The 13,528-nt window shown below is 34.9% G+C and overlaps 1 protein-coding gene across 2 annotated transcripts; it reads left to right on the top strand.

Moving 5' to 3' along the window:
* Positions 1-2,054: 2,054 nt before the first annotated feature.
* LOC6645284 lies at positions 2,055-3,291 on the top strand. Of its 2 annotated transcripts, none has more exons than XM_002067933.4 (3): positions 2,055-2,341; positions 2,415-2,537; positions 2,613-3,291. In XM_002067933.4, the coding sequence occupies exons 1-3, from the start codon at positions 2,253-2,255 to the stop codon at positions 2,848-2,850; spliced, it is 450 nt and encodes a 149-aa protein (XP_002067969.2). In that variant the 5' UTR covers positions 2,055-2,252; the 3' UTR covers positions 2,851-3,291. The 2 variants fall into 2 exon arrangements, with proteins under 2 accessions (XP_002067969.2, XP_023033244.1); XM_023177476.2 differs by having other exon boundaries at positions 2,059-2,341; positions 2,400-2,537.
* The last annotated feature ends 10,237 nt before the right edge of the window (positions 3,292-13,528 follow it).

Here is a 13,528-nt window from a genome sequence, read left to right as displayed (position 1 = left end):
CTGCAACTCGCTTAACTGCACCACAAAGGTGCAGCTAGTATTGAAGCGTTGTTTACCCCATCCCAACCCCTCTCACACTCTCTCCCTCCCTCTCACACACACACACATTCATTCATTTTGGTCTTTCTCTCATTTCTTCTTCTTTTCATATCACAATTTATTGGGCTATTAGTTGCCACTTGTGGGGACTGGGGAACACCCACACTGCCACATCAAATGAAATCAAATAAAGCATAAAAACTGATAACAATGAAGAGGTGAGTTAATGGCAAGGCGAATGATGATGAGAAGAAGAAGAAGGTGAAGGAGGAGGAGGGTTTGGAGGAGCTCGGACAATTAACTGATAACAATTCATTAGCATTTTATGTGGGCCGGTCATCAACAACGCTTCATCGTGTCTTTAGTTAATTTGACAGCCAATTTTCCCACTGACTCAGCGTCCATAGGGGGTCAGCTCAATTCAACTCAACTCTACTCTCCTCCCAATCGTAGTGCTCATTATTTAAATGAAAGAAAGAAAAAAAAAACGATCTCACAAATGCCATCAAATTTGTTATATATTTATATGACTGGCTCGTACAGCATTCGTTCTGGATCATTACCCGAGAATAAATCAACATCAGCTTCAAGTTTATAAAAAATACAATGAAGGACTTCTACTTAAGGACCCCGCAACAACAATACCACAAAACGAAAGAGAAAGATGAGTAAATAATACTTTTTCTCAAGACGTCTCGATCATCGTGTAAGGTAGAATGTTGAAATTGCATCATTGCAGATATTTATAAATATAAAATTGCATATGTCTAAATATATACTTGTATATATGTACATATATAGATGTTTGTTGTCCAACATGACGTATAAGTGATCATATCTTAATAAGCAAAAGAATAGAAAAAAAGTCTTAAAAAAGAGATGATATTCGCAAGTGAACCCAGAAACCGTGTACAGATATTGGCGTTACTTTTCTCGCTCTATTTAGTTATAATTCTCAACTACTAACTTGTCTTCAATGGGTAATATCGCCATGGCAATTGGAAATTGGTGGTTCCAGCTTACATATTTATGCTGCCTAAGATAAACCTCGAGATGTAATAAAAGCAAGATTACAAATACACAATATTTGCACTTGGACAAACGCTCGTATATTGAGTTGCGGAAACATACAAATGATATTATTCGGGAAGTGTTATTAATTCTTATGGATTGCCATCAATTTACTGTTAGAATTTGAGTCACTGAACGGATTGATCGTAAATTTATACATTTTTTTGCCCATAAACCCATTTCATTATGCAGAATTTTTGCAGTTTTTTGTTTTTCTTTGTATTTGCTTCCTTTGGTGTTGTTTTTTTGGTCTTTGTTTATTTCCTGGGTTGGGCCAATGGCCAATGACCAACGAGCAATGAGAACGTGCGCACGCGTTGCCAATTTGGGGCAATATGTAATGCCATTTGGACCAGACCTCGAGCAGACTCGACCCGAACGACAGACCGACCAGAACCAGGTCCAGGTCCAGAAGACATGACCATAAATTCAAACGAATGTGTCAAATGCTTGGCAAATTTCCTAAAACACAAACAAAAAATGCGCTGAAATGTTCTTTTTGACACTGACAGCAGCTAGCTGAGCTGAGTCGAGTTGAGTTGAGTTGAGTTGAGTTGAGCCCCATATAACCCCCATATAATTTATTTGATCACGAGCGTTGACGGAAGCGCACGAATTGCATTGCAACTTGAAATAGTCAAATGCTCATCCTAAAACATTCAACTTGCATAACAAGCGAATGATCTGGCAGCCTTGAGTGCAGACCATATACAAATACCTATATGATGTTGTTGTTAGAGTGAATGGTTGGTTGGGTCAGGGGGGCAAGGCGCGAATGGGGAGAGACATCTCAAGTATGAATGCAACTTCCACGTTCGTTCAGGATATGTACATACATATTGTTATCTTCGATGATTAGCCAACACCTGACAATATTGACAATCATGAATTTGAGCAAAATTGAAATGATGATGCAAACAGTTACCTTTGAAATTCTTGTAACAGATGAGGCCATGATATAACACTCGATATGTTTTGTATGTTTTAGGTTTTAAAATAGGAATAAACAGAATTCAGATTCGTAAGAACAAAAAAAAAAAAAAAAAAACCCCAGAACACATTTGTTGTAGGCAAAATTTTCCAAATTCTAAAAAGAGGGCATAACCAGCGGCCTAGAAAAATTTAACCAAAATTTCGACACGATGTACAATTTATGGAAGTCTCAGGTGAAAAAGCACCAATGTGAGAATGTCTCGCAGATCTGGAAGGATTTGAATGCAACATTTGTAACGTAAGCATAGTGTATCCTTTTTCTTTATCTCTCTGTCTATCTCTCTCTATCTGTCTAGCTTTCTCGGTTTTAGTTGGCTTATCTATATTTTGGCCCTACTTCTTGTCGCTGTTGCCATTTATTATGCCTATTGTGAACGTTGCCGCCGATCCGAGATTGTAAGACGCCGCCGGGTTATACAGCGTGCCCAGCAAAGGTAAAATCGACACAATCATCATACATATATACGTAAATTAGTACATCATTTTTGTCTCTATATAATATTTGATAGACCACCACAAAAGCGTCGCCCCAATGCCGCATATCGCGATCATCAAATCTATAGACATATCATATTGAGTGTGGCCAAGTACATGAAAAATTCGGATGGGGTGCGTCCATTTATTGATCATATGGATCAATTATATCCAATAAGACATTCATTGGCTGATCAGCAGCAAGTGACCGAGCTTTCATTAAATGAGAACGGTGACACCGAAGGAGCCGAAACAAACGCAATAGAGGATTAAATTTTTTTGGCTGGCATAAAAGTTTTTTTTTTTTTTTAATTTGTGTAAATTTCAAATAAATGCCACACAGTGTCAGCAGGACAATATCCGAAACTAAAGCATGTCAATAAGATTTAACATATGGCAAAGAATTCATGGATCGCAATACCCATACATTGCACTACATTGCACTTTGGCCTATGACAAGGAGGAGCGACAACCAAGTTTTTAACATCAGAATCATCAGCCATGGACAGGAATAAGGTGTAATCATTTGGTGCTATTCCCGTACTATATAGTGGATGCAAACTTTCAACCAATCTACTAAAGCTTCTAACAAAAAGCTATCGACGCGTCGTGTGGCTAAACTTGAGACGAAATATTTCGAAATATTAAACAGAAAACTAGCTTTTCGAAAACGTAGCTTATGAAATAAACGTATTACAACATCGTTATTCTCGACTTTAAAGTGTACTATTCCTTTTCAATGTTAATGTTTGGTATTATGGTGCTATGAATTGATATGCGAATGATACATACATATATACTTTTCCTAATTAAAATAGTCTGAAATGATCCTAGTTAGGTGCACAACTGTTGTTGGGAGACACCCCTTGACTAGTTTAATTTGATTCCTTCATTAAATCAGCTATACATGTAGATTTTAAGCACAATGAAGGGCTTTTTTCGTGTTTTCTTCTGATTATCTTTTACTGATATACTGTAAATTGAATCAACAAGACGGCTCAAAAAAAAAATCTAAAAAATATTAGAGCTCAAATTCTGTTAGTATTCTCTGAAAGGCTATATTTCGACTTTTTTGAAGCTAATCAAAATGGATTTTAGCTGTCGTGAAGTCAATATTATTTTCAATTTTATTTATAGGCTAAAAGACAGTTTTGATTCTCCGAAATATTAATCTGTTTCGAACATGCACACTGGGCCCAATTGGGTATTTTTCAGCTAAAGTCCATTTGCACCCTTGAAAACGTGAAACTGTCGCCAATTTTATTAAAACAAACTCCTGATATGTTCAATTGATTCAAAATAAAAAACTGACTTAAATAGATTTTAGTTTTGATGCATTTTTTGACTTTATTCCAAAAAAATCGTTCAATTTGCCATGTTAATAGCTGTTTTGTTCTGTACTAAGGCGACATTTTTTTATACATGTATATCAACTACGATTTAGAAGCTAAAGACTTAAAATTCTGCAGGTGCATTTGTTGGACTTTAAGACAATTTTAATATATATTAAGTCTGTAAAACTTAAACCATATGCCTACTTTTACAATTGTTCTCCACTTTAGTAAACATTGAACTTCTGCTCACCTACAAGATATGTATGCTATCAGATTTGGTACAGCTTAATACAAAATACCATTTGATTTTCAGCCTAAAAGTATGTGTTGAAAACGAATAAACAGAAAGCCGAAAGGGAAAACCATTATTTAGTTAAATGACCGAAGCCAACAGGTTGATTTAACTGCAAATTTAACACTCAGCAACTTGACAACCATTTTTGCAGAAGTTAAATATTTATTATTTATTAGAAAAGGGTAGCAATTACCCACTTCCATCTCGTGGATCAACGAGGCAGTGCCAACAGTTTTACCTGCCCACGAACATAAACAAATGCCATGTGCGTTTAAAAAAGCTTGCAGCGTTAGCAGCATCAGGCAGCAGCCTAAAGCTTTGTCTGAAAAGTAGGCGAAAGCTCGTGCTGGTTTTTCCTGTTGCGTATTGTTGTTTTTGCTGCCTGGAACTGGAATTTGAATGGCATCTGAAAGGCTATCTCTCTCTGTTTTCTCTTTACTTTCTCTCTGCAATCTCTCTATCCCTCTGTTGTTGTTGCCCTCTTATTTATCCGATAAGTTGCTCAGGACTATCAACGAGATATCAGCATTTTCAAAAGTCAGAACATAATTATTTGGGAATACAAATCTTCATATTTTATGCAGATAAACAATAAGAGAATAAAATAAGGAAAGATTATTTAAGTAAAACTCTTGCAGTTTTTAGCGCTTTTCACTCAGATTCAGTTTTTATTAGACTTCTATAAAATATCATAAATTTCGAAATATTGTGAAATATCAAAATCATATTGTTGATCTTTAAATCATCGTTTTAACAACGTAATCGACCCATTTGAGGCTTCTTTAAAGTAATTTCCACTAATTAACATATTTGTTTTTAACTATATATAGAACTACCTAATAAAGTAAAAACTTTGGATTTGTTTTTTCGGTGATCGCATAGATCTATTGAAAAACAAAATGCGTCAAAATTAATAATTAGCTAAGCTTTTGACACACTGTGATTTCTACTCTATAACTTCTCCATTATATTCTTAAAATTTCATAATTTCTTAAAATTTATATAACTTTTTCACGTTGTTTGTAGTAAATAATTCTGATGATATTGATGATGAATATCTTACGCTAAGCGGCAATTCGTACCTTAAAACAGGAAACAGCCTCAAAGTATATTTTAAAATGTATTTCTCTGTTGCCTTAAAGTGGTCAAAATTTTAAGGACAAGGAAAAAATTCCAAGTTCTTTTATCTGTAGTTTCATCATGCTTGATCCAACAGCAAAAAAAAACAAAAATTATAAAACTGAATCAGCGATTTCAAAGATTTGCGTAAATATTTACATCAATCTCCAAAAAAAAAAAGTGTCTTGCCGCTAAAAGCATATGTTGGGATGTCCTTATTTAGAGCATGGATTAAAAATTCCTTGGATTTGGAACCAAATTCTAATGCTTTTCAAATTCACCCAATAGGTATACTATATATTTTTTCAAAATTCGTTTTTCCAGTTAGTCTGACCGATTTATTCGATACCAGGGACCATGCCAAAGCTTTTTGTGAAAAATGAGAGACCTGCTTAAAAGAGAGAGAGAGAGAGAAAAAGAGCGGGAAGAAAATCGATAGAAAGTAGCAGTAGCTGCTTCTGCTTTTGCTGCTGTGCAGTGGCCATGTCTCTGGTTTAACCTGGCCTGGCCTAGCCTCAGTCGCCAGTCAGATAGTGAGCGTGTCGCACATACCGCACGCAAAGAGCAGCAGCAAATAGCAGCAGCAGTAGCAGCAGCGCGGGCGCGTTCAGTGGTTGTTGTTGTTGGAAACAGTCAGACACACACACACACAAACACCACACTCACACACCAACACCAACACCAATACACACACATATAAACGCATAGTATTATACCCAAGCGGCCAGCAAACACAAATTTCAGTGCTGTTTTCTGGCCAAAAAAAAAAGAAATAATAAAATACAATTTCTTTTTTTGTCATATTGTTTTTTTTTCTCATTTTTTGTGCATGTGCGCCTCCATGTAAAAGTGCAGAAAGAAAAAAAAGAACACAAACAAATTGAAACAAGAAAAGTTAATAATCTTGTTAATAGTTCTGGTTTTTTGTTGTTGTTGTTTTATGTCGTCTGGTCTATGGAATGAATTGTGGAAATTATGAACAAATAGAAATATCAAGGCACACACCTGCGCACATGTCTGTGAGAGTGTGTCCATGTGGGTGTGTGTTTGCTAGCAGGATGCATGTGTATATGTGTTGAAGGCTAAGGCACCACCAGCAGCAGCAGCAACACCACCACCAACACCAGCCAAAAGAAAAGCCAACAAGTAAAGTGCCAAAAAAAAAAAGAAGGAAAAAATCAAAGATTTTAGGAGCTCTATGTTCTTCCCCTTAAATCAAGCACAAATTCAAAAATCTCTTTAAGAAATTCTACTAAATAAATATAGGCAACATGGACAGAGAGATTTGCTGAGCTTAGAATTTGTCCGATTTCAATGTCGATATCTTATCAATACATTTTGTTGCATGTATTAAAATATTTCAATTGATTGATTTATTGCCTAACATTAAATCAAAGGCGGTTCGATTAGGCGGCCCCTCTCTGACATTCCTCCATAACTGAAGCGTAAAGACATTTATCTAGATATTTAACACCTTTTGCCTAATTGCAGCCAAAAACTAAAACCAAAAAAAAAAAAAGAATTATAAGCACATACACACAACAAAAAAAAAAAACATATATATATATAAATGAAAAACAAGAAATTAACCAAGTGATAAAGACAAAGTGTTCATGACAAAATGTAATAACTATACTTAATTATAATATACAAAAAAACAACAAAAAACAAAACAAACATAAAAAAAAGTAACTAATTTAACGAATTCGGCAAAACGAAACTAGAGCAATGTATTTGGACAAAACGAACTGCTAATGATGTTCTATCTAAGGTGAGTGCCAACTGAAAGATACAACTAAACGCAAAAATCCAACGAAACCCAACCAAACCATCCCATTAGCCCAGTGTCTGTTTGCTTCTTGACAAGCATCCTAGTTAGTATCCTACCTCAACACAAAAAGAAATATGCCACCAACAACAACAATAAAACACAAACGCACAAATGCGAATTACAAAAAAAGAGAGAGAAAGAGAAAAACCCGCAAACGAAACATGAGTAAAGGATACAAGATACATAGATAGCTATATATACATACATATACAATACATATATATATATATATATACAGTAGATATAAAGTTATATAGAGACACTCTACACGAATAGGCTGAGCAAACAACAAAATTTAAGGGAAAAGCTCAATACAAACCAAACCAAACGGAACACAGGAAAAAGAGAAAAAAGAAAGAAAAAAACAGAACAGAGAACACAGAAAAGACGAGAGCAAAAATGAAGAAATGAAGGAAAACCCGAAAGAAAAAAAAAAAAAAGAAAAACTGTTTGGCAGCAGTTAGGATTAGCTAAAAAGCCAAGTCCTTAGGCAAATACTGAAAAGCTCATTCAAGAAACGCAGCGCTAAGGCTTTAGGTAGCTTTACTTAAATGATTTTCCACAGACAATTTTCCATACAGCACAGCATAAAAAATATTATGTATATACACATACATATATAAAAACAAATAGAAGAAAAATACATTATTTGCAAATGGTTTCACTTATACCTCAAAACATTTTGTTACCGTCTGTCACTTAAATCTCATTTGGTTTTACAAATAAAAAGCCTAAAAAGGGCTTCTATATTTCTATCTATAGAGATTACCTATAGTTCAGAATTTAGACAAAATTGAGTATATATCGTAAGCTTTATAAATCTGTAAGGATTTTTCAAATTTCAGAAAGGAATAAATAATTTATTTAATACATTTTCTCCGTGCCTATTTGAAATACGATTGTTCTTGTTATTCAAATTGTTTGTTAATTTTATTTATATTATAATTTGTCGATTTACTTTTGTTAAATGTACAACTTTATAGTAATTTCACTGGCTCAATACTAAAAGCTTGAAAAAAGAATAATTTTCAGGAGCAACAGTAAAGTCGAGAGTAAATTTCGGCAGTTGCCATTTGTTTTTATTGGTTTATTTTTAAAACCAATTTGTTACTTAGCCCTGCCATCGTCAATAACTTTGGCATTCTATCATAAAAAGAAGCCCGCAACGAGCTCCACGCTCTTATCCTTTATCTAAGTAACAAAAACAAAAAAAAAGGTCCAGGGCGTAGGGCACAGGCACTAACCATAGAACACATAGATGGGACAAACTCATGATTTTTTGATTGCAAACGCTAGCCTAGTCATGGAACCCCAGAGAACTTCGGGAAAACCCGAACGCTCTCACTCTCAATGAGAGCGTAAAATGGGGAGAGGGCCAAGCAGCTACGAAAAAATTTCAGTCTAGCACAGACTACCGAACGACGAAGGCAGGCCTACGTCGCTTGTGATTTCGTTCTGTCTATGTATGTGTACACTCGTCGGTACATGCTCAGGCTTCGTAGTGTGTGTGTGACGTGAAGTTGTACAACATCGCATTTCAATAGCTCGCTCGACCAAAATTTTTCATTTTCGACAAAACAGCGGCAATGCGAATAGGATATGCCCCTGTCGAAAGAATATCAAGAAATATTGGCATCAGCTACGTATGTATCCCGGTGGCTGTGCCGATAGAGTGTTTGCTTGGCAATAGGAATGTCGCTGGTTCGAATCCCAACTCGATTATCGTTAACGAAGTTTTTTTTTGTCTATTTTTTTTATTTATATAAAAATAAAAAATAAAAATAAACAAAAGGAAAAAAAAAACAAAATGAAAATAAATAAAAAAAAATCAAAAAGGAACAAAATAAAAAATAGACAAAAAAAAACTTCGTTAACGATAATCGAGTTGGGATTCGAACCAGCGACATTCCTATTGCCAAGCAAACACTCTATCGGCACAGCCACCGGGATACATACGTAGCTGATGCCAATATTTCTTGATATTCTTTCGACAGGGGCATATCCTATTCGCATTGCCGCTGTTTTGTCGAAAATGAAAAATTTTGGTCGAGCGAGCTATTGAAATGCGATGTTGTACAACTTCACGTCACACACACACTACGAAGCCTGAGCATGTACCGACGAGTGTACACATACATAGACAGAACGAAATCACAAGCGACGTAGGCCTGCCTTCGTCGTTCGGTAGTCTGTGCTAGACTGAAATTTTTTCGTAGCTGCTTGGCCCTCTCCCCATTTTACGCTCTCATTGAGAGTGAGAGCGTTCGGGTTTTCCCGAAGTTCTCTGGGGTTCCATGACTAGGCTAGCGTTTGCAATCAAAAAATCATGAGTTTGTCCCATCTATGTGTTCTATGGTTAGTGGCACAGGCGTTGTCTTGCTGCCGCCAAGTTGTTTATTTTGTCGTAAATTTGCCTTCAAGGACGCGATTGGCACACACACCATTTGCCCCACTCCCACTCCCACTCCCACACACACACACACACACATGGCACATTTTTATCGATCACACAATGGGAATTTTCACACGTTGCTGCAGCAGGTCGGTTGAGGATTCGAATCCAGTTAAGTTGAGTTCAATATTTAATTACATGCTGCCAATTTGCCTTCTTCAAGGTTGCCTTCTTTGGCCTGCGACTGTGGCTCAATTTGCTGAACCAACAGCCAACCAACCAACAACCCACCCACCAATTCCCAGCAATCCACCCAGACATTCCCCCTTTTTTGGGGCCAAGTGGCTTTTGTTCTTGTGAATAATGCAGTTTGCTTGCTGCTTGCCATTTTCACACATGACCGAATGACTGTGGCGTTGGCTTTAGTTGTTCTGCCACTAGCAACATTTCCCACATGTCCAGCAAAATTGTATTGCATACTTCAAGGCTGACTTCCTACAAACCCTCTCGGTCAGTATATGTATGTGTGAGTGAGTACTGATGTTGGTGTCGGGTTCGTTCTCATCTAATTTACATGCCAAATGACGCGCTGCTTTGCCACTCCCTTTCGGCTGACGCCCACTTTATCCTTTTCTTGTTTTTTTTTCCTACGGTAACTTTTACCCATTGTAATTCTTGACGGTTTGCGGTTTTGCTCTGTTAGCCATTTATGACTTGTGGGCGCGTAATTGTTTCTTTTTCTTCATGTGCCTTTTTCATTCTCTCTCCCTCTCTCTCTCTCTCTCTCTCTCTCTCTGTGGTTGGTTTTTGTTTTCCATTTTCCCCCATTTTGCCTTGCTGCCCACGTATTCAATTACCTCGATGGAACAGCAAACGTTTGCCCTTGAGTTGCATGCAACTCGCTAAGCCCCTTCAATACATTTAAGCCTTTGAGAAACTTCTATTCTCTATGAGTGTGAAAATTTAATCTTAATCTATAAATAACCAAACACAAAACTCAATTTGTATGCATTTACAATAAATTCAAGACAGAAAAAGAGTTTCTTTGGACGAGATTTAATGTCGTAACATTTAAGAATTCGATTTCAGTCCCAAAGATTAAAGTTTGCAAATATTTTGTTAGCAACTTGTCTGCAAATTTTTTATTCAACTCAAGCATGCTAAAAATGTTGCAAAAAGAAATAAAAAAGAAAGGAATTGTAATCGGTTTCTATTTAGCACAAAATTGTCTTAACCTCTTCTCGTTTTGAACTCCAATATTTTACAGTAATACCATACAAATATAAGTTATATGCCATTTATTTTTAACATATTGACAAACTTATAAATTATACACGCGACCTTGTTGAGATCCCGGACAAGTGTTTTAAGTTCAATAGGTCTCTTATAGTAATTTGGGGGTGTTGGTCACGACCCTGTACTTAGTATTTGTCCACAACGTCAGGATTTCAAAAAAAATGCTTTGGAATTATTCAAAATGACTTCATTTGCAATATTTTATTGAATAATATAAACAATTTTAAAGAATTATTGAAATCTTATACATCTAACAATTTGTATATTAGTAATGTTTGCAAACAAGAGCTATTTTTTTTTCTTTAACAGGATATTCTAAAATCTTTTAAAAATGTAGAAAAAAATTTTTTACATTTCTATACTATATTTTTGGGTGCCTATTTTCCAACACCAGATCCCCTGACTTACAAAATCTGGATGTGATGGGTAAAAACCAAATATGCAGTCGGAATCAGGATGACCGAATTAGTTAAGAACACCTCTCAAGTTAACGTAACCAAAATTCATGTCGGCCTGTGTTATAAGTGGATAAACTTAGTAATGGTTGTCCAGAATATTGAATAGAAAATTTAAAATAACCCTACACAAAAAATCAGTGAGTCTTCATGTCAGGGGATCTCGGTGGCCATTCAAAATCGCAATTTTTTGTTTTCAGTCACATCGGGTCGTTGCAATTTGATCGTGGCTCGAGCTGTAATCGTCCATTTCATTAGGAAATCCATTATTAAGGAACGCTAAAGCTTACTTTTGATAATTATCTTAGCTCTTTAATCATCTTCCAAAAAAAATAAGGCTAGATCCGGCCATATCGGCTTAAAAACCGCAACAAGCAGTGACATTTTGGTCGTAAAGAGATTTCTTTTCGATTATCGATCGTTTTTGGTGGCATAGAAACTACAATTTGGTTTATTTAACAATTTCCACAATTCACAGGGTACAGCTAAACAATTTCAGCGTGTTTTTTTTTTGGCATGTACTGCTTCATGATTAAAATAGTCCTAAAATGACGCTTTCAATACGGTATATTATAAGCCGATCTGATATTAGTCGGTTGTCAGATGCTTTCACTGTATTATTAGCTTGAAGTTTTCGACTGGATTGAAAGCAAAATATTATTTTCTATAACCCTTGATAATGAGCGAAATTAACTTGAATTAAAACAACGGTTTAAAATTGTAAAACAGACTTCTTTATCCAGTTTTATATGGAGTTGTCCTTATTGGCAAAAGTCTACTTAATAGCTTTATTTTTCAAGTAATTATCTTAAGCATTTGCGCAGCCGAGATCATTTTATAGAGAGTTCTTTCGATATTCACCAAGTTTTTATCAGCAGACTTGGCTAAACACTCTAGTGAAGAATTAAACCAAGATGTCATATCTTATGTGTGGTATACTATATAGACACACTGCTGATTGTTTGTTCATATTTGCTTAAATAAATGATCCAAAGCCTGCTTATGGAAAATCGTCAAAATAGCTCAAATAATAGTAATAATGATTTTACATTAAACGTCTTAACAACAACAAGTTACAATTCAAGTTACTACAAACAAAGTTTTTGTTTCAGAGTAAATTAACCAAACAAGATAATTCTGTTAAAAAGCCTTGAAAAACCAATACATACTTAAAATATTCCAGAGTTAGGAAAATATTTATTGGTTACTTCTGTCTGTCATTTGACATTTTTCACTAATGATGTGAAAAAACTAAAATTTTGATTGAAAATTTGAAAACAAGACTCGAAATATGCCAAGTCAAATAAAATGAAATATATATACATATATCATATGAAATACATATGTATATATTTAAAAGATAAATATGTTGTATGACAGGCACAGATGCTGACCATCGATAAAACTGGATAAATATATATACATATGTATATGTATATATGTATGTATTTAGTATATAGAAAGGTACAATAGAAAAAGATAAAAAGCAACATAAACATTTGCACTTACCCCCTTAGTATTGTTCATACCCATTTGGTTATATATATGTATATATATATAGTTGTGGTTGTTGATATTTCTGCTGATGTCGCGCCTACGCTAAGATTTATGTGCGCAACGTGTATGATTTGCTCCACGTCGTGTGGTACTATGCTCCGTTGCTGTCCTGAAGCAAACAAAATACAAAAAAAAAAAAAAAACAACAAGAAAAGATCAAGCAAAATACATGAAAGTGAGAGTGAAATGATATTATATTATATAGTAAAAGTACAGACAAATTTATATATCTATTATATGGAATGGCAAACGTTTTAAAAATGAAACGAAATGAATGAACAAAACAAACAACAAGCAAACAACAACAACAACCAAAATATCAACAACCACAACAAAATATGTCAGCTAAATATAAATAATCTTAAAATACAATAACAAAATGTTGATATACCAAATTAATATTTGTCGTTTTGGCAAATCGTGTATGGGCTAATTGATACCAATTAATATTTCAAAAATTGTATTAGACTTAAACAAAATAAGCCATAGGACTTAAAGTTAAAAAAGCATTTTAAAAATTATCAACTTTAAAACAATAAATTTGTAAAATCTAAACCAAAAGTAGCAAACGACTTTCAGAAATCGCATATTTTGTTTGCTTTCAATAGTTCCGCCCCTATCATCATCATCATCGTCATCATCATTAACATCATCATCGTCGTCGACGTTGTT

The sequence above is a fragment of the Drosophila willistoni genome (assembly GCF_018902025.1).
Source record: "Drosophila willistoni isolate 14030-0811.24 chromosome XR unlocalized genomic scaffold, UCI_dwil_1.1 Seg143, whole genome shotgun sequence".
Lineage (NCBI taxonomy): Eukaryota > Metazoa > Arthropoda > Insecta > Diptera > Drosophilidae > Drosophila > Drosophila willistoni.
This window is presented reverse-complemented; position numbering and strand designations above follow the sequence as displayed.

Excerpts from the sequence above, each read along its gene's own strand:
- LOC6645284 (XM_023177476.2), top strand. The coding sequence starts at position 2,253 with ATGTACAATTTATGGAAGTCTCAGGTGAAAAAGCACCAATGTGAGAAT. Across the intron at positions 2,342-2,399 it reads TTGAATGCAACATTTGTAAC|CTTTCTCGGTTTTAGTTGGC; the intron begins GTAAGCATAGTG and ends CTATCTGTCTAG. Across the intron at positions 2,538-2,612 it reads ATACAGCGTGCCCAGCAAAG|ACCACCACAAAAGCGTCGCC; the intron begins GTAAAATCGACA and ends AATATTTGATAG.